Source organism: Leucoraja erinacea, chromosome 17 (assembly GCF_028641065.1).
Source record: "Leucoraja erinacea ecotype New England chromosome 17, Leri_hhj_1, whole genome shotgun sequence".
Taxonomy (NCBI): domain Eukaryota; kingdom Metazoa; phylum Chordata; class Chondrichthyes; order Rajiformes; family Rajidae; genus Leucoraja; species Leucoraja erinaceus.
In genome coordinates this window covers 21183398-21205598 of record NC_073393.1, presented here as the reverse complement: position 1 = coordinate 21205598, position 22201 = coordinate 21183398, and the positions used below count along the sequence as shown (strand labels likewise).

The 22201-nt window shown below is 51.5% G+C and overlaps 2 protein-coding genes and 1 non-coding gene across 4 annotated transcripts in view; 2 read left to right on the top strand and 1 right to left on the bottom strand.

The window, feature by feature from the left end:
• Window positions 1–1780, bottom strand: part of ces2b (carboxylesterase 2b) — a 52149-nt gene extending 50369 nt beyond the window's left edge. The window contains exon 1 of one of the 2 annotated variants that reach the window (XM_055648803.1): window positions 1643–1780. In XM_055648803.1, coding sequence (XP_055504778.1) covers window positions 1643–1703 — 61 coding nt within the window. In that variant the 5' untranslated portion in view covers window positions 1704–1780. The remainder of the gene's footprint in view (window positions 1–1642) is intronic. The other variant, XM_055648804.1, reaches the window with a different exon arrangement.
• Window positions 1781–7842: 6062 nt separating this feature from the next.
• Window positions 7843–18039, top strand: pdcd2l (programmed cell death 2-like). The gene is made up of 7 exons (XM_055648801.1): window positions 7843–8040; window positions 9058–9221; window positions 10943–11000; window positions 13158–13510; window positions 14794–14907; window positions 15777–15931; window positions 17864–18039. Exons 1-7 carry the CDS (start codon window positions 7858–7860, stop codon window positions 18016–18018), a joined length of 1182 nt encoding a protein of 393 aa, XP_055504776.1. The 5' UTR covers window positions 7843–7857; the 3' UTR covers window positions 18019–18039.
• trnar-acg (transfer RNA arginine (anticodon ACG)) lies at window positions 8202–8274 on the top strand. The gene has a single exon. It is a non-coding gene; the product is annotated as a tRNA-Arg (tRNA).
• Window positions 18040–22201: the final 4162 nt, after the last annotated feature.

The following is a 22201-nucleotide window of genomic DNA, read 5'->3' as shown; positions in this document are numbered from 1 at the left end:
CTACACCTCACTCTCCCTCGGGAAATCAGGCAACATAATCAAGGACCACTCACACCCCGTTCTCCCTCTTTTCCCCTCCCCCGTCAGGCGGAAGATTCAAAAGCTCCACCACCTCATTCAGGACCGCTACTTCCCTGCTGCTATCAGATGACTGATTGGTCCTCCCATAAGCTAGGGTGTGGTTCCAATCTACCTTATTGTGGATCTTGCACTTTTTATTTCGCTGCACTTTCTTCACAACTATAATGCTAAACTCTGCAGCATTATATTCCGCAATCTGGAATTTTTCTCTGTGCACTGCCTATTGTACTAGGATATGGCTTGATTGTACTCATGTGATTTGACTGGATAGCATAGAAAGATTTTCACTGTACGTTGTACACGTGACAATAATGGGTCACTAACAACCCACAGCTGCACCCTCCATACACACAAAACCAGTCGCGTTAGGAAATGTTGTTCTGTCAGTGAATGACTTTAGAAGGCGGGCGGCACAATGGCAGCGGGTAGATTTGCTGCCTCACGGCGCCAGAGACCTGGGGTCAGACACGACTACTGGTGCTGTCCGTGTGGAGTTTGCACGTTCTCCCTGTGACCGCGTGGGTTTTCTCCGGGCGCACTGGTTTCTTCCCATATTCCAAAGATGTGCGGGTTTGTAGATGAAATGGCCTATTTAAGGTTCCCCGAGTGTGTAGGGTGTGGATGTGAAAATCGGATAGCATGGAACTAGTGTGAACGGGTGATTGATGGGCGGCGTCGACTCAGTGGGCCGATCAAGGGCCTGTTTATACGCGGAAGAAGTGAAATGCAAAGCTGGAGGGACGGATATGGGATGAAGGGGACGTGGGAGGAGGTGACGGAGACACGGAGTTAAAAGGGAAATTGGGACTCGGGGATGGGAGACGAGCGTATGGAAGGGGAATAGGAAGCAAGGTGAGTGGGATAGTGGTAGAGGTGTGTGTGCCTGGGTTGGGCGATGAGCAGGGGAATGAGGGTGTTCCTTGAAATTGGAGCATTCAATGTTTGCACCGTTGGATTGTGAGCTGCACAAACAGAATACGAAGTGCCATTGTTATGTATTGTGAAAGAAGGCTTTTGTTGAAGTAACAACGAGGGGAGGTGGTGCAGAGTGGAGTCCGAGGGCAAGTTTCTGTCATCTCCGCCGCGGGGAATCTATTCCCAGCCCAGGAGTGGACTTCACCCCGCCACACACACACACAGGTGGACTCGGCCCCGTCCAACACACACTCCCGACCTCCCTGCACCTTGCCCGGTGATCGATCTGCACCGGCTTCTGCCTCTGCTCCTTCCCACATCTAAACACCTACCCTACCACCATTCAAATTCAAAATTCAAATTCAATTTTAATTGTCATTGTCAGTGTACAGTACCGAGACAACGAAATGCATTTTTCCATTCCCGCTCTGTTCCCCACCTCCCACTCCCACCCCACCCTCTCTCCTCCCTCCCCTCCCCCACCTCAACTCTTCCTCCCCCCAACTCTCCTCCCCCCCCCTCCCCCTCCTCTCCCCCCCCCCAACTCTCACCCCCCCCCCCCCCCACAACTCTCTCCCCCCCCTCTCTCCCCCACCACTCTTTCTGTGTCTCTCCCCCCACCCATCCCCTATCCCCCACTCCTGACCTGCGGCTGTCGCCAGCGCCAGGACGGCGAGTAGAGCGGTGGCTGCGAGCCGCGAACCCATGTTTGCTCAGCTCAGCCCGGACAACCCGCCTCCCGAGTGAATGAGGCGGGGCGGCCCCGGGCCACAGCTTTATGAGCGGCGGGGGCGGACCGGGAACTGCGCTGTCCCGCCCACCCAGAGCCGGCCCCAACCCCATTCACCTCCCCACCCCCTGGGCGGAGCCGCGGTCGGCATGATCTTTGATCGGCACCGTCATCAACCGATGATTGGGAAATGAGAATTAAAGTTCGTGAAGACAACTGCTCCCCAGACAAACCCCGTACAAAAAGTCGTTATACACCCCCTTCCGCGGGGCTGGGCGGCACCCTGGGACTTGCTCTCTGTTATTCCCTCGTTATTTGGTGACCATGCTGTCAATGCATGTTGAGACTTGAGAGTTGTACAGCGTGAAAAGGGGCCCTTCGGTCAGTCGAATTTAATCGTCACATGCACCAACGAAGATGCAGTGAAACTAATTTGCCAGCATCGATACACTTAAAAAAAGAACACACAATACACAATAGAATTTAACACAAACATCCACCACAACACTCTTCACTGCGGTGAAAGGCAACAAAGTTCAGTCAGTCCTCCTCCTGTGTTCCTCCGTGGTCGGGGCCATGAACCCTCCGTAGTCGCCGCTACGGACGACCAGATTGCCAGGCCCTCGCATCGAGAGGATCTAAACTCCGACGTCAGGACGGTCGAACACACTCCACGGCTTGGAGCGCGCGAATCTACCGGAAGTTCTAGCCGTGGGTGTGGCATGGACTTACCGTCCGGAGTCTGGGATCCCTTGCCGGGGATCTACCGGAGACCGTGGCTCAGGATGTTATAGGACGTAGGCCGGCGGTCAGAGCACTTTTCCAGCGATCCCCAGCAAGGGATCCCAGACTCCGGATGGTAATTCCACACCACACCCGCGGCTAGAACTTCGGCGGACCATGATGCCAAAGTCACTAGGCCAGCATTCGGAGCACTCCTGCAAGGGTTTGCCCGCTCCGCAATGGCCCATCGTCTTTGACTTTGGAGATACAGCATGGAAACAGGCCCTTCAGCCCACCGAGTCCGTGCCGTCCAGCGATCAACCCATACACTAGCACTAGGGACAACTTACAAATTTACCAAAGCCAATTAACCTATAAACCTGCACGTCTTTGGCATGTGGGAGGAAACGGAGCACCTGGAGAAAGCCCACGCGGTCACAGGGAGAACATACAAACTCAGTACAGTCAGCACCGCTATCAGGATTGAACCTGAACCGTTGGAGCTGTAAGGCAGCGACTCTACCGCTGCGCCACTGTGCCACCAGTCCACGTCAACCAAGTTGGCATTCTGGGCTAGTCCTATTTGCCTGCATTTGGCCCATATCCCACCCACCCTTAATGTAAAAACAAAGAACTGCAGATGTCTTACGTTATACCACAAATAAACACAAAAGTGCTGGAGTAACTCAGCAGGTCAGGCAGCATCTCTGGAGAGAAGGAATGGGTGATGTTTTGGGTCGAAACCCTTCTTCAGACTGAGAGTCAGGAGGGAGGGAAACTAGAGATAAGGAAGGGTACAAAGAGCATGTAAGGTGAAAAGGACAGATCAAAGGAGACGATGTTCAAGGATATGTACAATAGTTCTTAAGAGGGAACTGCAGATGCTGGAGAATCGAAGGTTACACAAAAAAGCTGGAGAAACTCAGCGGGTGCAGCAGCATCTATGGAGCGAAGGAAATAGGCAACGTTTCGGGCCGAAACCCTTCTTCAGACTGATCGGGGGCGGGGGTGGGTGGGGACAAGAAAGGGAAAAGGAGTAGCAGTAGCCCGAAGGCTGGGGGATGGGAGGAGACAGCAGGGGGGCTGAGGGAGGGTAGGAGACAGCAAGGACTAACAAAATTGGGAGAATTCGATGTTCATGCCCCCGGGGTGCAGACTCCCCAAACGGAATATGAGGTGCTGTTCCTCCAATTTCCGGTGCTGCTCGCTGTGGCCATGGAGGAGACCCAGGACAGAGAGGTCGGAGACGTTTCATTGTCGGTTGAGGGGAAGGTGACAACGAGGCTACAAACGAGTGCTGGAGGAACTCAGCGGGCCAGGCAGCATCTGTGAAGGGAGTTGGACAGGAGACATTTCGGGCCAGGACCCTTCTTCAGATTGATGGAGTCTAGAGGAGAAAACTGTCCTATTTTCTTGTAGGAGGCTGAGGGGTGACCTTACCAAGGTGTACAAGATCATGAGCATAAAGTGAACGCTCACATCTTTTTTCCCCATGGTGGAGGAGTAGCAGCAGTTTGTATATCTAGAGGATGCACTGCAACAACTCAGCAAGACTCCCGAAACAGGACCTCCAAAGCCACCCCTTCCACCAACAGGAAGGAAAAGGGCAACAGAAGCATGGGGAACACCACTGCCTGAGGTTGCCGTCCTGACCTGGAGATATATGTGTTGAGAGAGAGTTTCGCGTTTCCTTTATTGTCATTCAAACTTAGTTTGAACGTAATTGCGTACCTTGCAGTCATGACAGAAAATAAAGTAACAGAACACACACTGAACACAGTTTAACATCCATCACAGTGAATCTCCAGGCACCTCCTCACTGTGATGGAAGGCAAAAAGTCTTAGTCTTATCTCTTCCTTGCTTGTTCTCCCTCTGCGTTGAGGCGATCCAGGCTTTCGATGGTGCCCCCACCGGGTGATGGTAAGTCCCGCAGCCGAATCCAAGCTCCGTGAACTGGCCGATTCAAACTACGTGGCCCGGGGCGGACGAAGCTGCCACCCTCCAGTCCAGCGGACTAAACTTTTGTTGCGGGAGAATCGGTCACCAACCTGAGACCTGCGAGCTCCCGATGTTTTTGTCCACTGAGCCCGTGGTCGAAGCCTCCAAGGCTCCGAAGTCGGTCCGCAGCTGCAACCGCGTACCTTCCCCATCATAAGGAATAGGGGTAGAATTAGGCCATTCCGCCCATTAACTCTACTCCGCCATTCAATCATGGCTGATCTATCTCTCCCTCATTCTCCTGCCTTCTCCCCATAATCTGACACCTGTACTAATCAAGAATCTATCTATATAAAAATATCCACTGACTCGGCTTCAACAGCCTTCTCACAGCGCCAGAGACCCAGGTTCAATCCTAACTTCGGGTGCCATCTGTGTAGAGTTTTCCCATTCTCCCTCTTACGGTGTAGGTTTCCTCCTGTTCGAACAAGGGTCCCGACCCCAAAAGTCACCCATCCTTTAACTCCAGAGATGCTGCCTGCCCCTCTGAGTTACTGCAACACTTTGTGTCTATCTTTGGTATATACCAGCATTTGCAGTTCCTTTTTGCACACTCGTAGAATCATATAATGGTTGTAACATTGAATGAGGCCATTCAACAAGTGGAGCCTACAACGATTGTAAGGAAGGCAAATGTAAGTGGGCATCATAGTGGTCTAATTCTTTTCAGAGTCTGAGCTAGTTGTGGCCGCTACTCCGCAGCATGCTGTCGGATGGAAACTGACTGACATGTTTCACAAAACATGGGGGGGGGGGGGGGGGGGGGGGGATCGCCCCCCCACCTCTAAAAACATGCAAGGGACCCAGTCCTCCTCCCCCCCCCCCCCCCCCCCCCCCCCCCCCCCCCCCCCCCCCCCCCCCCCCCCCCCCCCCCCCCCCCCCCCCCCCACGGGATTTCCGCCCCTGCCCCTGATCCTGATGCAGGCCCTGACCCTGATGCCTGCACTAGTCAAGAATCTATCTTTGCCATAATAATATCCATTGACGGTCTCCGCAACCATCTGTGGCAATGAATTCCACAGATTCACCACCCTCTGACTATAGAAATATTTCCTCATCTCCTTCCTGAAGGGATGTCTTTTAATTCTGAGGCTATAACCTCTGGTCATAAATTCTCCCGCTCGTGGAAACATCCTCTCCACCTCCACTCTATCCAGGCCTTTCACTATTCGGTAAATTTCAATGAGGTGTCCCCTCATTCTTCTAAATTCCAACGAGTACAGACCGTCAAATGCTCATCATATGCAGGGCCGGATTTACGTATAAGATGGACAAGCTTCACCTTCACGCTCCTCATCCGCCGGCACGGCAGGCCGCCTTGCACATGCGCATTGCTGCGGCATGCACGTCCTCCCCCTGCACATGCGCACAACCACGGCCCGCACATCAGCGACCGCTCTGCGCATGCGCACTGTCACGACAACTGGTCGGCGCTGGGCATTTTCTCCCTCGCTTTGCATTGTGGGAGATTTAGCCGCCATTGCTGTCCGGTCGCTGCCTCGCCGCCAGCGCTGAAAACCAACGTAGAATCACTCCCTGACCCTGGATCAGGAGTAACTCCCTGTAGTAACTCTTCCTTCTGGTTTCCTGGTCCTCCATAAATATTCTAACTGGAATTTAAACTGGAGGTGGTAGAGAACTGAACAATAACAGCCTATTGCATTTTATCTGTTTATTTATTGTGTATATACATGGTCTATGGTATATAAACACACTGAACTTTTATCTCTTCTGTATTATGTTCACATATTATGTTATGCTGCAGCAAGCAAGAATTTCATTGTCCTTTCTGGGACACATGACAATAAAACTCTCTTGACTCTTGACTTGGACTTAAGCAAAAAGGGGTTCTTGGGGGGAAAAAAGAGGTACCTTAAATTTAGTTGCGTTTGGTTGGGTAACTATGGTAGGGTGAAGACTATTCCATGCTTTAATTGTGCGGGGGAACTCCATGGAGCAGCCAGCAACTCAGGATAGAAGAAATTGGGTGACGTTTCGGGTAGAGACCCTTCTTTAGACTTCCTCTGGTTTTAGTGTCTTTAGTTTAATTTAACGATACAACGTGGAAACAGGCCCTTCAGCCCACCGAGTCCACGCCGACCACTGATCACCCGTACACTAGTTCTTTCCCACACATTAGCGGAGTAAGTCAAGAGTCAAGAGTGTTTTATTCTCTAACGTCCCAGTTAGAACAATGAAATCCTTACTTGCAGCAGCACAACATAATATGAAAACATAGTACTCTGTAAACAACGTTATAAACAAGAAAACAAAACGGTGTATATTTATATATGAATATATAACTATATAAATATATATATGTGTGTGTGTGTGTGTGTGTGTGTGTGTGTGTGTGTGTGTGTGTGTGTGTGTGTGTGTGTGTGTGTGTGTGTGTGTGTGTGTGTGTGTATAATATATATACCCACACACACACACAATTTCCATCTTGGGATTAATAAAGTTCTATCGTTTCGTATCGTGTGTGTAGGAAGGAAATGCAGGTGCTGGTTTAAACTGAAGATAGACACAAAAAGCTGGAGTAACACACCAGTCAGACAGAATCTCTGGACAAAAGGAAAATATTACGTTTTGGGTTGTGTCTGAAATAGGTTCCTGCACACCTTTGGAATGTGGAAGGAAACAAGCACACACGGAGAAAACTCATGTGATCAAAGGGAAAAGGGAAAAGGAGCAAACTCCATACAGACAGCACCCATATTCAGGATCAATTCCTGGTCTCTGGCACTTTTAGCCAGCAACTTTATGGCCAATATACAGCCTCATAGTCTTGAACTTAATTAAAACGACAAGTGTGGCAAGGGGGGGTGACATGAAATAGAAAGGAAGAGACGGAGACAGTAGGCTGTGGGAGAGCTGGGAATGGGAGGGGAAGGAGGGAGAAAGCAAGGGCTACCTGAAATTAGAGAAGCCAATGTGCATACCGCTGGGGTGTAAACTACCCAAGCAAATATGAGGTGCTCACAAGTGGAACAGTTTAGGGCCTCTCTTCATCTAAATCCGGCCCTGATCATATGGTAACCGCCACATTCATGGGATTATAATCTGCAATATATATATAATCTGTAATTTACTTTATATATTGCATATCCCTAAGGGGAGCAACATACGGAGATGGCCTTGAATGCAAGCAGCGACGAGAGGGGCTGAGTGGTCCCTTGACCAAACCCCCCCCCCCCCCCCCCCTCCTCCGCGACCGGGTGAGAATGGGGCTAGTCTGGCTGGGTGGAAGAAAATGTCAAACTATTCGATCAACAAGTGCGTTGTGCAAGTGACAGCAACGACTCGGGGTGAAATAACGTTAATCCAAGTCAACGATATATGCTAATTTTGTATTAAATATAAAACTGCAAATACAAAGATTCTAAGGGAGCAGGGAGCGAGCGGGGCGATGCAAGGAGGAAGCGGAGGAGGCGGGATTCGAACCCGCGCCGCCCCCTCTGTCGCTGCCACCACCGGCATGAATGCGGCGCGCAGCCCGGGACCGTGGCCCGTCCTGCTGGGCGTCCGAGACGCGGCGGTGAAGGAGGGGAGCCGCTGTTCCTGGGACACCAGCAAAGTCGGAGGGACAGCGGTGAGAGGCGGCGGTGGCGGCCCGGGACGGGGGGAGGGGGAGGGGGAGAGATAGAGGGAGGTAGTGGCAGCGGCACCACGCCGCCTGCGAACATCCAATTCGCAGCATAGACGTCATGACGCAGACTTTTAAGTGTCGCTCGAAGCGAACTCTTCGCAGTTGGGCCAGTGGCGCAATGGATAACGCGTCTGACTACGGATCAGAAGATTCCAGGTTCGACTCCTGGCTGGCTCGAATTTTTTTTTACCTCCCTTAACATTTAATCAATTATTTCAACGTAGAAAGATCATTCGTTAAAAAAAATTACTTTTGTGCAAAACGTAGAATACTGGAATGGAGCAAAAGTGCTAAAAGTCGGTAATAAAAACGAACTGCAAATGCTAGTTTATACTAAAATTCAGTAATGTTTTTTAAAATAGTGAAAAGTACTAAAATCTGACAATACTTTTTAAAATAGTGCAAAGTATTAAAAGCTGGTAATACTTTGTAAAATAGTGCAATATTAAATTTAGTGCATAATGAGATTTTATGGACCAAGCATCAGCTGTGGTGCTTAAAGAGTGGCAGTGAGTGAATCGAAGAATTGCATCAGTTGATATATTGCCCTTCATTGCAAGGGGGTTAAAGCATAGGGTCAATACACAAAAGGTTTAGGGGGAATATGTAGGAAGTAACTGCAGATGCTTGTTTAAACCGTAGATAGACACAAAATGCTGAAGTTTCGGGTCGAGAAACGTCACCCATTCCTTCATCCAGAGATGCTGCCCGTCCCGCTGAGTTACTCCAGCATTTTGTGTCTATTAAAGGTTTATGGGGATGTGGGCCAAATGCATGCAGGTGGGACTAGTGTAGATGGGGCATCTTGGTTGGCATAGGCAAGTTGGGCCGAAGGGCCTGTTTCTGTGCTGTCACTGTGGTTGAACCACGCTCTCTAGGAGGGGATAGATAGGCTGAATGGCCCACCCTGGTTGCTCTGGTCAGGTGTAACGGGGAGGTGTTGTGTTGTTCCCTCTGCAGGACCCTGTCCCTGGCGTTACCCTGGAGCGCCCCAACTGCAGTCTGTGCTGTGCCCCGCTGGCTCACCTGGTGCAGGTGTACTGCCCCTTGGAGGGGTCACTCTACCACCGGACGGTCAACGTGTGGGCCTGTGTGCGGCCGGAGTGCTGGGGACGGAGTGGGGGGTAAGTTGCTGTCACACCTCCAGTTTATTAGTGTCACGTGTACCAAGCTACAGTGAAAATCTTTTATTTGCGAGCAGACGAAATGGGTAGGAAGGAACTGCAGTTGCTGGTTTAAACCGAAGGCAGACACAAAATAGCTGGAGCCTTTTCTCCAGAGATGCTGTGTGACCCACTGAATTACTCCAGCTTTTTGTGTCTATCTCCTTTTATTTGCACGCTGTCCAATCAGAGGAAAGACTATACGTGATTACAATCAAGCCATCCAAAAATACAGGATAAAGGGAATAACGTTTAATCCTAGTTAATCTCTAGTCCTATTAGCAACAAGAGAACAGTCCTGAACTACCATCTACCTCACTGGAGACTCGGACTATCTTTAATTGGACTTTACTGGGCTTTACCTTGCACTAAACCCTTTATTAGATAAAGGAAAAATGTCCCCGATGATAGATGCAGGAAAAATGTTCCTGATGTTAGGGGAGTCGAGAACCAGCGAACATTAATAATAAGGGGTACGCCATTTAGGACTGAGATGAGGTAAAACTTTTTTTACCCACAGAGATAGTGGAGGCCAATTCACTGGATGTATGCAAGAGAGGGTTAGATATAACTCTTAGGGCTAATGGAATCAAGGGATTTGGGGGGAAAGCAGGAACTGATGATCAGCTACCATGATCATATTGAATGGCGGTGCTGGTTCAAAGCACCGAATGGCCTAGTCCTGCACCTCTGTTTATGTTTCTACGTTATCCCCTTTATCATGTACACTGTGGATTACTCGATTGTAATCATGTATAATCTTTCCACTTACTAGACAACACGCAACAAAAAACACGTTACCTGCGGTACATGTGACAATAAATTAAATTGCACTAACTAGAGCAATATAACACATTGAAGTCGGATTAAAGAAATACCCTCCCTGAGAGATCTGTGTAGGAAAGAAGTACAGATATTGATTTAAGTCTGCAGTCCAGTCTGAAGAAGGATTCCGACCCAAAAGGTCACCTATCCATATTCTCTCGATTTGCTGCCTGACCTGCTGAGTTACTCCAGCACTTTGTATCCATAAGGGGTCTCCCAGTTTAGTAATGGCACTGGCAGTCCCGCCTTTACAATCGAGGAGTCAGTTCCACCTACCCGCTCCCCTCTAGTCCCTCCCTAGTACCTTCAACGTCCCCATCCCGCTCCCACCCTGCCGTCCCCTACCGTAGATTTCCTGTCCGCCCCCCCACCCCCCCAGCCCAGCTTAATCGAGACAGTTCCCATCACCCCACAAGTGGAAATGTCTCTCTATATCTGCCCCCCCCCCCCCCATTCGCCCCACTCCCCCGTCCCCACCCCCGCCCACACACCACCTCTCCCGGACCCCAGCTCCCCTAGCCAACCCCGACCTCTCACCCCTACCCCTCACCTTGCGCTCTCCCATCACTCCACCCCTGTTCCCCCAACCCTCCCCCCCCCTCCCACCTCCCACCCCCCTTGCGCTCTCCACCCAACCACATCCGAGCCCACCATGATGTCAAGATCGCCTCCATGTGTGGACCTGTTTAGAGTCAGAGCCACACAGCACAGAAGCAGTCTCTTCGGCCCACCCTGTCCATGCCGACCAAGATGCCCTGTCTACACTGTCCCACCTTCCTGCGTTTGGTCCATACCCCACCGGACCGTCCCTCATTGTGCTAGTGGTGGGCAGTGCTGACCCTCTCTGTGTCCCACAGCTGGAAAGTTCTGCGTTCTCAGTGCGGAGAGACTCCGGGCGGATCAAAGCCAGAGAAGGTGAGAGCTTCGCACATACACCACCCACCCCCATCCCCATCCCCCTCCCTATCCCTCGCTCCCTTCCTATCTCTATCCCCTCCCTTCCCCTTCTCTCCCATTTCCCAAACTCCCTCTCTCCCTTAATAGTCACAAAATGCCGGAGAAACTCAGCAGGACAGGCAGCATCTCTAGAGAGAAGGAATCGGTGACGTTTTGGGTTGAGAGCCTTCTTCAGACCGTCTCGACCTGAAACATCACCCGTGCCTATTCTCCAGAGATGCTGCCTGTCCTGCTGAATTACTCCAGCATTTTAGAAACATAGAAACATAGAAAATAGGTGCTGGAGTAGACCATTTGAGCCAGCACCGCCATTCAATATGATCATGGCTGATCACCCAAAATCAGTACCCCCGTTCCTGCTTTTTCCCCATATCAGTTTGATTACCTTGGCCCGAAGAGCTAAATCTAACTCTCTCTTGAAAACATCCAATGAATTGGCCTCCACTGCCATATGTGGCAAAGAATACCACAGATTCACAACTCTCTGGGTGAAAAAGTTTTTCCTCAGCTCAGTCCTAAAAGGCCCTCATTCTTAAACTGTGACCCCTGGTTCTGGACTCCCCCAACATTGGGAATATTTTTCCTGCATCTACCCTGTCCAATCCTCTAAGAATTTTATATGTTTCTATAAGATCTCCTCTCATCCTTCCAAATTCCAACAAATACAAGCCCAGTCGACCCATTCTTTCGTCAGTCCCACCATCCTGGGAATTAATTAACCTGGTGAACCTACGGTGCACTCCCTCAATAGCAATAATGGCCTTCCTCAAATTAGGAGACCAAAATTGCACACAATATTCCAGGTGCGGCCTCACGAGGGCCCTGCGGTAGGATCTTGGTCCTAAACTCAAATCCTCTCGCAAGGAAGGCAAACTTGCAATTAGCTTTCTTCACTGCCTGCTGTACCTGCATGCTTACTTTCATTGACTGATGTACAAACACAGTCACTCAGGTCTCGTTGTACCCTCCATTCTCCTAATCTGACACCATTCAGATAATAATCTGCCTTCCTGTTCTTGCCATCAAAGTAGATAACCTCTCATTTATCCACATTATACTGCATCTACCATGCATCTGCTCACTCACCCAGCCTATCTAAGTCACCCTGCAGCCTCATAGCATCCTCCTCGCATCTCTTGTGTCATCCGCAAATTTAGAGATGTTACATTTAATTCCCTCGTCTATATCACTAATATATATTGTAAACAACTGGGGTCCCAGCACTGAGCCTTGCGGAATCCCATTAGTCACTGTCTGCCTGCCATTCTGAAAATGACCCGTTAATTCCTACTCTTTGCTTCCCGTCTGCCAACCAGTTCTCTATCCATGTCAATACCCTACCCTCAATACCATGTGCTCTAATTTTGCACACTAATCTCTTGTGTGGGACCTTGTCAAAGGCTTTTTGAAAGTCCAGATACACCACATCCACTACTTCTCCCTTATCCATTCTTATTGTTACATCCTCAAAATATTCCAGAAGATTAGTTAAGTATGATTTCCCCTTCATAAATCCATGCTGGCTTTGACCGATCCCTTCACTGTCTTTCCAAATGCGCTGCTATAACATCTTTAACAATCGACTCCAGCATCTTCCCCACTACCGATGTAAGGCTAACTGGTCTATAATTCCCCGTTTTCTCTCTACCTCCTTTCCTTAAAAAATGTAGTTACATTGGCTCCCCTCCAGTCCACAGGAACTGATCCAGTCGAGAGAACATTGGAAAATGATCACCAATGCATGCACGATTTCTGGGCCACCTCCTTGAGTACTCTGGGATGCAAACTATTTGTGTCTAACTCCAGTTTAAACCAACATCTGCAGTTCATTCCAACATATTCCCCCTCCCCAATTCCCCCCCTCCCCCCCCCCCCCCCCCTCTCTTTCACTTCACACGTCCATCCCACCAACCTAAAACGATGTTGCGATGCGCCCGGTGTTCCAGCCGATGAGGATCCATTGGGCATCTCCTCTCCACCCATCCACCCCTCCCACTCCCTCTCCGCTTGTTTACACCCTCTCCTCCACCCCCCCCCCCCCCCCCCCCCCATCGAGCCCCTGTCCCCCCGGGTGTGGGGTTGTGTACAGAGGGAGTGCCCGCTGTCTGTGTGCAGGAAGGGGACCCGGCGCTCACCCCGACGGACTGGTGCGAGGAGGCGGACGACTGGAGTGAGGAGGGATCTCCCGGCGCGGAGGACCAGGGAGCGCCGGGAGCCGTGACGTCCGGGCTCCTGGCCACCAGGCCAGACGCAGACATGAGCGACCAGACGGCCAGACTGCAGGCACTAAGTCTGGGGGACGGGTGGTTCCCGCTGCCCCGCTCCCCCGGGCCCGGCTTCATGCCCTTCTACATGTCAGTGCTGGAAGAGGGGCAACTGGGAGGGAGCGCCCCCCTCGCCCACGAACAGAGGCTGCTGCACGAATACGAGCGGAGAGAGGGGGTCGCCGTCGAGCAACCCCTACCCTGGTGAGTGGCATTGAGGGAGCGCCGCGCTGTAGGAGGAGCGGGTAGGGAGCGCCGCGCTGGGAGCAAGAGTGACAATAGACAATAGGAGCAGGAGTTGGCCATTCAGCCCTTTGAGCCAGCACCGCCATTCAATGTGATCATGGCTGATCATCCCCAATCAGAAAAAGTGTTTCCTCGTCTCCCGCTTACCCCGTTCCTGCCTTCTCCCCATATCCCCCGAATCCACTATCTTTTAGAGCACTATCTTTAAGAGCCCTATCTAGCTCTCTCTCCTCAAATTAGGGAACGAAAGCATCCAGAGAAACCGACCTCCACCTGAGGCAGAAAGAAAGTTCCACAGACTATAAACACCACTCTCTGTGAGAAAAAGTGTAGAGTTCCTCGTACAGACCGAATGGCCCGTTCTCAAATGACTTACCATAGCCCTGGAACATTCTTGCAAACTGTGGCCCCTGGTTCTGGACTCCCCCAACATCCGGGAACATGTTTTCCCCGCCTCTAGCGTGTCCCAGACACCCTTGAATAAACCTTATATGTGCTTTCAATATCCTCGGAGATGTGGCCAGATATTTAAAACTCACCCTATCATCCTCCTAAACGTCCATGATCTAAGCTCCTTCGTTTTTTTGATGTTCAAGAGGAGGCTGTTATCCTGGCACCAGCCTATACTCAATTCCTCTTGTTTTAAAGGCTAACATGCCAGTCGCTTTCTTCACTGCCTGCAGTACCTGCATGCTTACTTTCATTGACTGATGAACAAGGACCCCCCCCCCCCCCCCCCCAGATCCCGTTGTACTTCCCCTTTTCCCAACTTGACACCATTTAGATAGTAATCTGCCTTCCTGTTTTTGCTACCAAAGTGGATAACCTCATATTTATCCACATTAAACTGCATCTGCCATGCATCTGCCCACTCACCCAACCTGTCCAAGTCGCCCTGCATTCTCATAGCATCCTCCTCACAGCTCACACTGTTACCCAGCTTTGTGTAATCTGCAAATGTGCTAATGTTACTTTGTGGTGTTAATGTACATAGACACAAAATGCTGGAGTAACTCAGCGGATCGGGCAGCGTCTCTGCAGAAAAAGGATGGGTGACGTTTCAGGTCGGGGCCTTCTTCAGTCCGAAAGTAGAGTGTAGGGTGGGAGGGGCGGTACTGAGGGAGCGCCGCGTTACGGGAGGGGCGGCACTGAGGGAGCGTCGCGCTGAGAGAGGGGCGCTGGGGGTGGGTGACGTTACCGGCTCAGGGATTAAATCAATATGGATGATTGGTCTCGGCCAGTGTTGGAGCCGGTGGGGCCGCGGAGAGGTACGAGAGGACCGAGGTGAGACACGGCGACGCTGCCTTCGCCAAGTTCTTGAAGCGAATCTCCAGCTGCCCGGAGCAGGTGCTGCGGTAAGATGCCCATCCATCCCCGGGAACCCTTCCCCTACCGCACGGGGCATTTTTACCGGCATGTTACCTGCGCTTGAGTTATAGGAAGGGGTTGGACAGGCTGGGACCTTCGTAGGAGGCTGAGGATTGACATTATCGAGGTGTACAAGATCACGAGCAGCTTCTCTGCTTTGGTGATGCAAAGGGCACGGAACAGGCCCTTCGGTCCATTCTGTCCATTCCGACCATTATGGCATACTGAGCTGCATTTACCCCATTATCCCTCTAAACCCTTCCTGTCCATATTTCATTTTTCCGTTTTGGTACATAATATGGCAACTAAAAATTCGTGACTCTTGAAAAAGCTTTTAATCATCGTGATTGTATCCGCTTGTATCGCGTCTGCCTCCCGCGTACCTCGGGCGGTGTGTCCCACATGCCAGCCCTTCTCTGGTGGAAAACACACTTGGTCAGATCTCCACTACAGCTCTCGCCTCTCACCCCACATCCTCTGGTACACGGGTGGGAAAGGTTTAGAAGGAGCTGGGACAAACGCGGCCATGTGGGACAAGTGTAGATGGGGCATGTTGGGCGGGGTCAGCAAGTTGTGCCTGTTTCCGTGCAGTATGACGCTGACGGGGGGGGGGGGGGGGGGGGGGGGGGTAAGGTCTCTGCTGCTCATCTCTACCTGGCCCCTTCTCGGCAGCTCCCTCTTCCACCGCCGCGTCTCAGGGGAGGTGTGGGGGGTGATGTTGGGGAGGGAGGGCTTGGGGGAGGCTGGGATGGGGTGAGGGAGGGGTGGGGGACAGAGAGAGTGGGGGCTGTGGGGCGGGAGAGTATGTTCGGGAGGGGAGTATGTGGGGTTGTACTGTTTGACCCCTTCCCTTCAGGTACAGCTGGAGTGGCCGACCGTTGCTGCTCTCCCCTCTGCCGGCCTGTGCAGGCGCCGCCGCTCCTGTATGCGAGATTTGTGGCGCTCCCAGGGTCTTCGAGTTCCAGCTAATGCCGGCCTTGGTCAGTCTGCTGCAGAGTGTGGACGCCACGGGTATGTACCGCTCCTCCCCACCCTCTACTGGTCACAGCCTGCGGTATTTAACCGGAATGTGGGCAAGAGCGGTCCTCATGTACGTGAATGTTGGAGTAACTCAGCGGATCAGGCAGCATCTCTGGAGAAAAAGGATGGGTGACGTTTCAGGTCGGGCCCTTCTTCAGCCTGAAAGTAAGAGGCGGTGTGGAATAAACCCTGCTCTCAATCAGAAGAGGGTCCCGACCCGAAACATCGCCTAGTCATTTCATTCATAGACGCTGCCGGGCCCGCTGAGTTTTTCAGCATTTTGTCTCTACCTTCGGTATAAACCAGCATCTGCAGTTGTTTCCTGTACAGTGACGCTGTACACGGCCCTATGTGGAAGGATGGTTTGAACTGTCGGGGAACACATATGTTGTAAACACCTGGACGTTCGGGGATCATAGTTGTGGTGATGTTTTTACCCTGTGGGAACATGTCTATCCTGAATTGTGAAACCCCACCTAAACTGCCCGTGAACCCCGTCCAACACTCTAACTATTTCATGAACCAGTAAAATATTACTTCACATCTGCCCTGTTCCTTGACTGCACAAAATCGAGCTCTGAGCAGTATTACTTAAAAACTCCCCCCTCCTGCCTCTCCCATTGCTCAGCTTAATTCCCTGAGACAGGACGGTCATACAAGCTGGGAAACAGGCCCTTCAGCCCAACCAAGATGCCCCATCTAAGCTAGTCCCATTACCTCTAGTCTAAACCTTTCCTATCCATGTACCTGTCCAAGTATTTTACATGTTGTTATAATACCCGCCTCAACCACCTCGTTCCATTCACCCACCACCCTCTGAGGCACTCAGGCTCCCATTAAATCTTTCCCCTCTCACCCTAAACCTATGACCTCTGGCTCTTGATTCCCCTACTCTTGGTAAAAGACTGTGCTATTACCCTATCTATTCCTCTCATGATCTTATACACCTCTCTATAGATTCACCCCTCATCCTCCTGCACTCCAAGGAATAAAGTCCTCGCCTGCCCACCCAGAGACCAGGGTCAATCGTGAAATTGGGGGTGCGTGGTGGTGGGTTGTGGGCGTGTGTGGGTTGTGTGTGTGGGTGCGTGGGGAGGGTTGTGTGTGTCTGTGTGGGGGTGACTTGTGTGTGTGTGTGTGTGTGTGGGGGGGTGTGTGGGGTGTGTGGGTGTGTGTGTGGGGGTGGGGTGTGTGTGTGTCTGTGTGTGCGTGTGAGTGTGTGTGTGTGTGTGTGTGTGTGTGTGTGGGTGTGTGTGTGTGTGTGTGTGTGTGTGTGTGTGTGTGTGTGTGTGTGTGTGTGTGTGTGTGTGTGTGTGTGTGTGTGTGTGTGTGTGTGTGTGTGTGTGTGTGTGTGTGTGTGTGTGTGTGTGGGTGGGTGTGTGTGTGTGTGTGTGTGTGTGTGTGTGGGGGGGGGGGTTGTGTGTGTGTGTGTGTGTGTGTGTGTGTGTGTGGGGTTGTGTGTGTGTGTGTGTGTGTGTGTGTGCGCGACCATGCGGATTTCCTCCGGGTGCTGTGCTTTTTTCCCACATCCCAAAGACAGAGAAATAGGTACAGGAGTAGGCCATTCAGTCCATCGAGCCAGCACCGCCATTCAATATGACCATCGTTGATCATCTAAAATCAGTACCCCATTCCTGTCTTTCCCCCATCCCTCGGAGCTAAATCCCTCGGAGCCCTAGGAGCTAAGTCTAACTCCCTCTTGAAGTCGTGTGGGTTTGCAGGTTAATTGGCTTCTATAATTTGTCCCTCGTGTGTAGGTAGTGAATAAGAAAGTGGGATAAGCTAGAACTAGTGTGAGTGGCTGGGTGGTGGAGGGTCCGCGCGGACCTGCTGGGCCAGAGTGTTTCCATGCGGTATCTTTAAACTGAACACAGACACGGTCTGCCTGTCTGAGACTAACAGCGTGGCACGGTTGTGTTGCAGAGGCGAGTGTGGAGTTCGGCACGGTGCTGGTATTCACGTGTGAGGAGAGTTGCTGGGCCCCCGGTACAGGGCGACCCCGGGAGGAATGTGCGGTGGTGCAAGCAGATCCCGACGCTGCCGCCTTCACTCGACTGCTCGCAGCCTGCGCTCAATAAAGAATGAAGTCATGTTGGAAATCCAGCCTCGTCTTTGGCGTAGAGCTCTGCGCCGGTCCTGACTGCCGGTGATTTCTCCCGTAGTTACACAGCAAGGAAACAGACCCTTCGGCCCAACTCGTCCGTGCCGACCATCTAAGCTAAAACGCACGTCGTGCAAACGGACACGGAAATACCTCAGACACTCGTCTCCCCCAACGCAGCCTCAAATGCAGTGTTCAACAACCTGGTAGCCCGCAATGTAAACCTGCATCTTTACCCTGCACAAATAAACCCTGCACACTCTCCTTACCCGAACCCCAGAGCAACAAGGGTGGGGGTGGAGGGGGTGGCTCATTGAAACTTACCAAATAGTGAAAGACCAGGATAGTGAACTAGTTTCCACTAGTGGGAAAGCCAAGGACCAGAGGCCATAGCCACAAAATAATAGGACATACCTTTAGAAAGGAGATAAGAAGGAATATCATTCGTCAGAGGGTGGTGAATCTTTGGAATTCATCGCTATAGATGGCTGTGGAGGCCAATGGGTGTTTTTTAAGGCGCAGGCTGACAGCTTCTTCATTAGCACGGATGTCAGTGGTTATGGGGAGAAGGCAGAATGGGATTGAGAGAGAACGATAGAGTAAAATTTGATGGGCCAAATGGCCTAATTCTGCTCCTTCAACTTATGAACAGCTCACCAATTGTAGTCAAAAGCACTTTTAAAACCCATCTTTACTTAAATGTTTTAAAATATACAGTGATGGTATGTTTTAGAAAATACAAAAATAAGATTAATACTGTTGATGCATTTATACAAATATTAAGGTTTTTTTAATGACGGCAGATCTGTTAATCTTTCAATTGGAGGAATCAAATCAATTATCACAATGCACGCCAAAAAGAAATGACATTTTAAATCGTATAATTACAAAAAAAAAACCAAGCTGGCCAGGGCCCTGGGGCTGGTCGCGGTTCCCCAAACATCTCCCACTTGAACCCCTCTCTGGCAAAACTCAAAGTGCTGGAGGAACTCAGCGGCTCAGGCAGCATCTGTGGCGGAAACGGACAGGCGACGTTTCGGGACTGGACCCTTCTCAGGTCCAGTTTCCTCCACAGATGCTGCCTGACCCGCTGGGTTCCTCCAGTACTTGATGTTTTGCTCCAGATTCCAGCATCTGCAGATCCTTGTGTCTCCATTCAACCACTCTCTCCTCCCCCCTGCAGTCCCACCCGTGGCCACCGTGTGGCAGAAGATGCAACGTGCCTCAGCTTCTTTCAGCCACCGCACTAGCAAGCTCTTCAAGATTGCCCTGGGAATTAAGGGTTAATTATCTGGGACATTGTTATGATCAGAATCCCAGATGGGAAAGAGAACTTTGAAAGAGACGGGTGTCCTTTTATGGACCTGATTTTGAGATGCTGGTGATGTGGGAATGGTGGCTGGGCATCAAATCACCTCAGAGATGTCAGTGCCAGACATGCTTCCCCACAGCCACGGGTTGACGGAGAAGGAAGGGTCTGCAACTTGCCCAACCCAGGCTGGGACTTAACTCCTTGGAGTGCAGGAGGCTCAGGGGTGATCTTACAGAAGTGTATAAAAATAATGAGGGGATTAGAAAGGGTGAATAGTATTTTACCCAGAGTAGGAGAATCAAGAACCAGAGGAGATAGGTTTAAAGTGAGGGCTAAATGATTTAATAAGAACCTGAGGGGCAGCTATTTCCACACAGAGGGTGGTGGGTATATGGAACAAGCTGCCAGAGTGAGTAGTTGAGACGGGTACAAGATTAACATTTAAAAGGTATTTGGATAGGTACACAGATAGGGAAGATTTAGGGGTATTTGGGTCAAACGCAGGCAAATGGGATTAGTTTTGATGGGACATTTGGTTGTCGTGGATGTTGGGCTGAAGGGCCTGATTCTGTGCGGTATGGTTCTATGAGAGGGAGCAAGAGAGAGAGAGAGAGAGAGAGAGATACTGAGAGAGGGAGAAATATACTGTGAGAGAGAGAGTTGGTGATAGAGAGGTAGAAAGGTGGTGAGAGAGGGGTGGTAAGAGAGAGGCTGCGAGGAAAGAAAGGCTTTGAGGGAGAGAGGAGAGAGTGAAAGAATGGACGCAGTGAGAAAGAGATGGAGAGAGAGAGACAGGGTGGTGAGAAAAGAGAGAGGGGGGGGCGGTGAGAGAGAGGGGGGGCGGTGAGAGAGAGGGGGGCGGTGAGAGAGAGGGGGGGGAGAGAGGGGGGCGGTGAGAGAGAGGGGGGGGGGGAGGGGGGCGGTGAGAGGGGGGGGCGGTGAGAGAGGGGGCGGTGGGCGATGAGAGAGGGGGGGGCGGGGGGTGAGAGATGAGGGGGGGGGGATGAGAGGGGGGGGCGATGGAGGGGGGGGGGCGATGAGATGAGAGAGGGGGGGGGGATGGGAGAGGGGGCGGGAGATGAGAGAGGGGGGGGTGTGAGGGAGATGATGAGAGGGGGGGGCGATGAGAGAGGGGGGGCGATGATGGGGGGGGGCGATGAGAGGGCGGGGGGGCGATGAGGGGGGGGGGGGGGGGGGGGGAGAGAGATGAGAGGGGGGGGCGATGAGAGGGGGGGGGGGCGATGAGAGAGAGGGGGGGGCATGAGAGATGGGAGGGTGAGAGTGTGAAAGTGAAAGTGAAAGAGCAGTGATAGACAGAGATGGTGAAAGAGAAGGGGCGGAGACCGACACAGAGACAGAGGGAGAGGCAGGGACCCCAACAGATGGAGGGTAGGGTAATGAAACCACTGCCATCGAGTGAGAGAGGCACACTCTGTAAATGCACCGAGAGAGGGGGGGGTTCACACTCCAACCCCTCCCAGTCCCGTCCCACCCCACCGGCACTAAAACACACAGTATGTGGCAGACACAAGCTTTATATAAAAACAGAAAATATCTTGAAGTTCTAAATATGAAGTGCAGTGGCGGCTGCTGGATGAGAGGTGTATCGGGACTGGCGACAGTATAATCCTTCATGTCGAAAGGGTTTGGGAGATGGGGTTTACTGATCTGACAGCCGAGCCCCGTTTCACAGTCATTGTCCTTGATTTTATACGCTTCCATTATAAATTCACAGCAACCTTTCCAATTAAAACATTTGACTGAAGATAGATACAAAACGCTGGAGTAACTCCACCGGTCAAGCAGCGTCTCTGGAGAAGAGGAATGAAGAAGTTGTCTTGACCTGAAAGGTCACCTATTCCTTTTGTCCAGGGAAGCTGTCTGACCCGCTGAGTTACTCCAGCATTTTATGTCTATCTTCGGTGTAAACCAGAATCTGCAGTTCCTTCCTCCACAAAGCGTTTGACTGCGCGGCATTAGTCAGTCTGTTGGCAGTGTGCTTGCACACAGATTGACGGTCACTATGGTCGCTCCCATTATAAATGTTGGCGTACAAACTTATAATGGAGACAGGTTTGCAGAAAGTGCATGTAGGGTTTTTAAAACATATTATAAAAGTCTGCACCAATTCTCACTTCCACGTTCTCTTTAGCTTCAATATACAAGGCTTAAGCAGCTTCTAATTTCACTTCAGATCCTCCGAGTCTGAACCCAGACAATTAATCACCTCCTGGCGGGACCATACAAGCGCTTCAGATGTCTCCCTATTTGTCAATTTGAGCTTCAGGAGGTGACGGGGCCCGAACCTCACACCACAAGCGCTCCGGACAGACCCACAGGCCGATGGCAGGGAGGGGTCGTGCCGGGGGAATGGGTGGGTTCTGTAGACGGAGCGCACAGTGTGGTCAGGACAGGCGTGAGGAGGGAAAGATGGGGACAGGCGGGGGAGGAGGAGTGGGGTATCAGGGAGGAGGCTGAGGGTGAGACAAAGGGGGATGAGAACTCCCGGCACTGTTTATGAAACAAGGTAGCGGACAATTCGGGCGTGTTGCTGCCTCTCAGCGCGGAGACTCCAAACTCCACGCAAGGCACCAGGCCCGTTGCTGCAGCGGGCAACGCGGGGAGCTCCGCGCTGGCGACTACTCGCTCCCACTGCCTCGTTCTACCACCCGCCCTCCGGCAGCGGGGAGCTGGGGAAAGAGCAGGTTCAATACCCACCACCCCTTCCCCACAACCACCGGCAAGTTTATAAAAAAGTATTACAAAATTTACACCGGTGACGAGTTGTCTTGCCCGTTTCTCCTTGATTCTCGCTATAAAAGTTTGAGCAACGCGCGTTTTAACATAT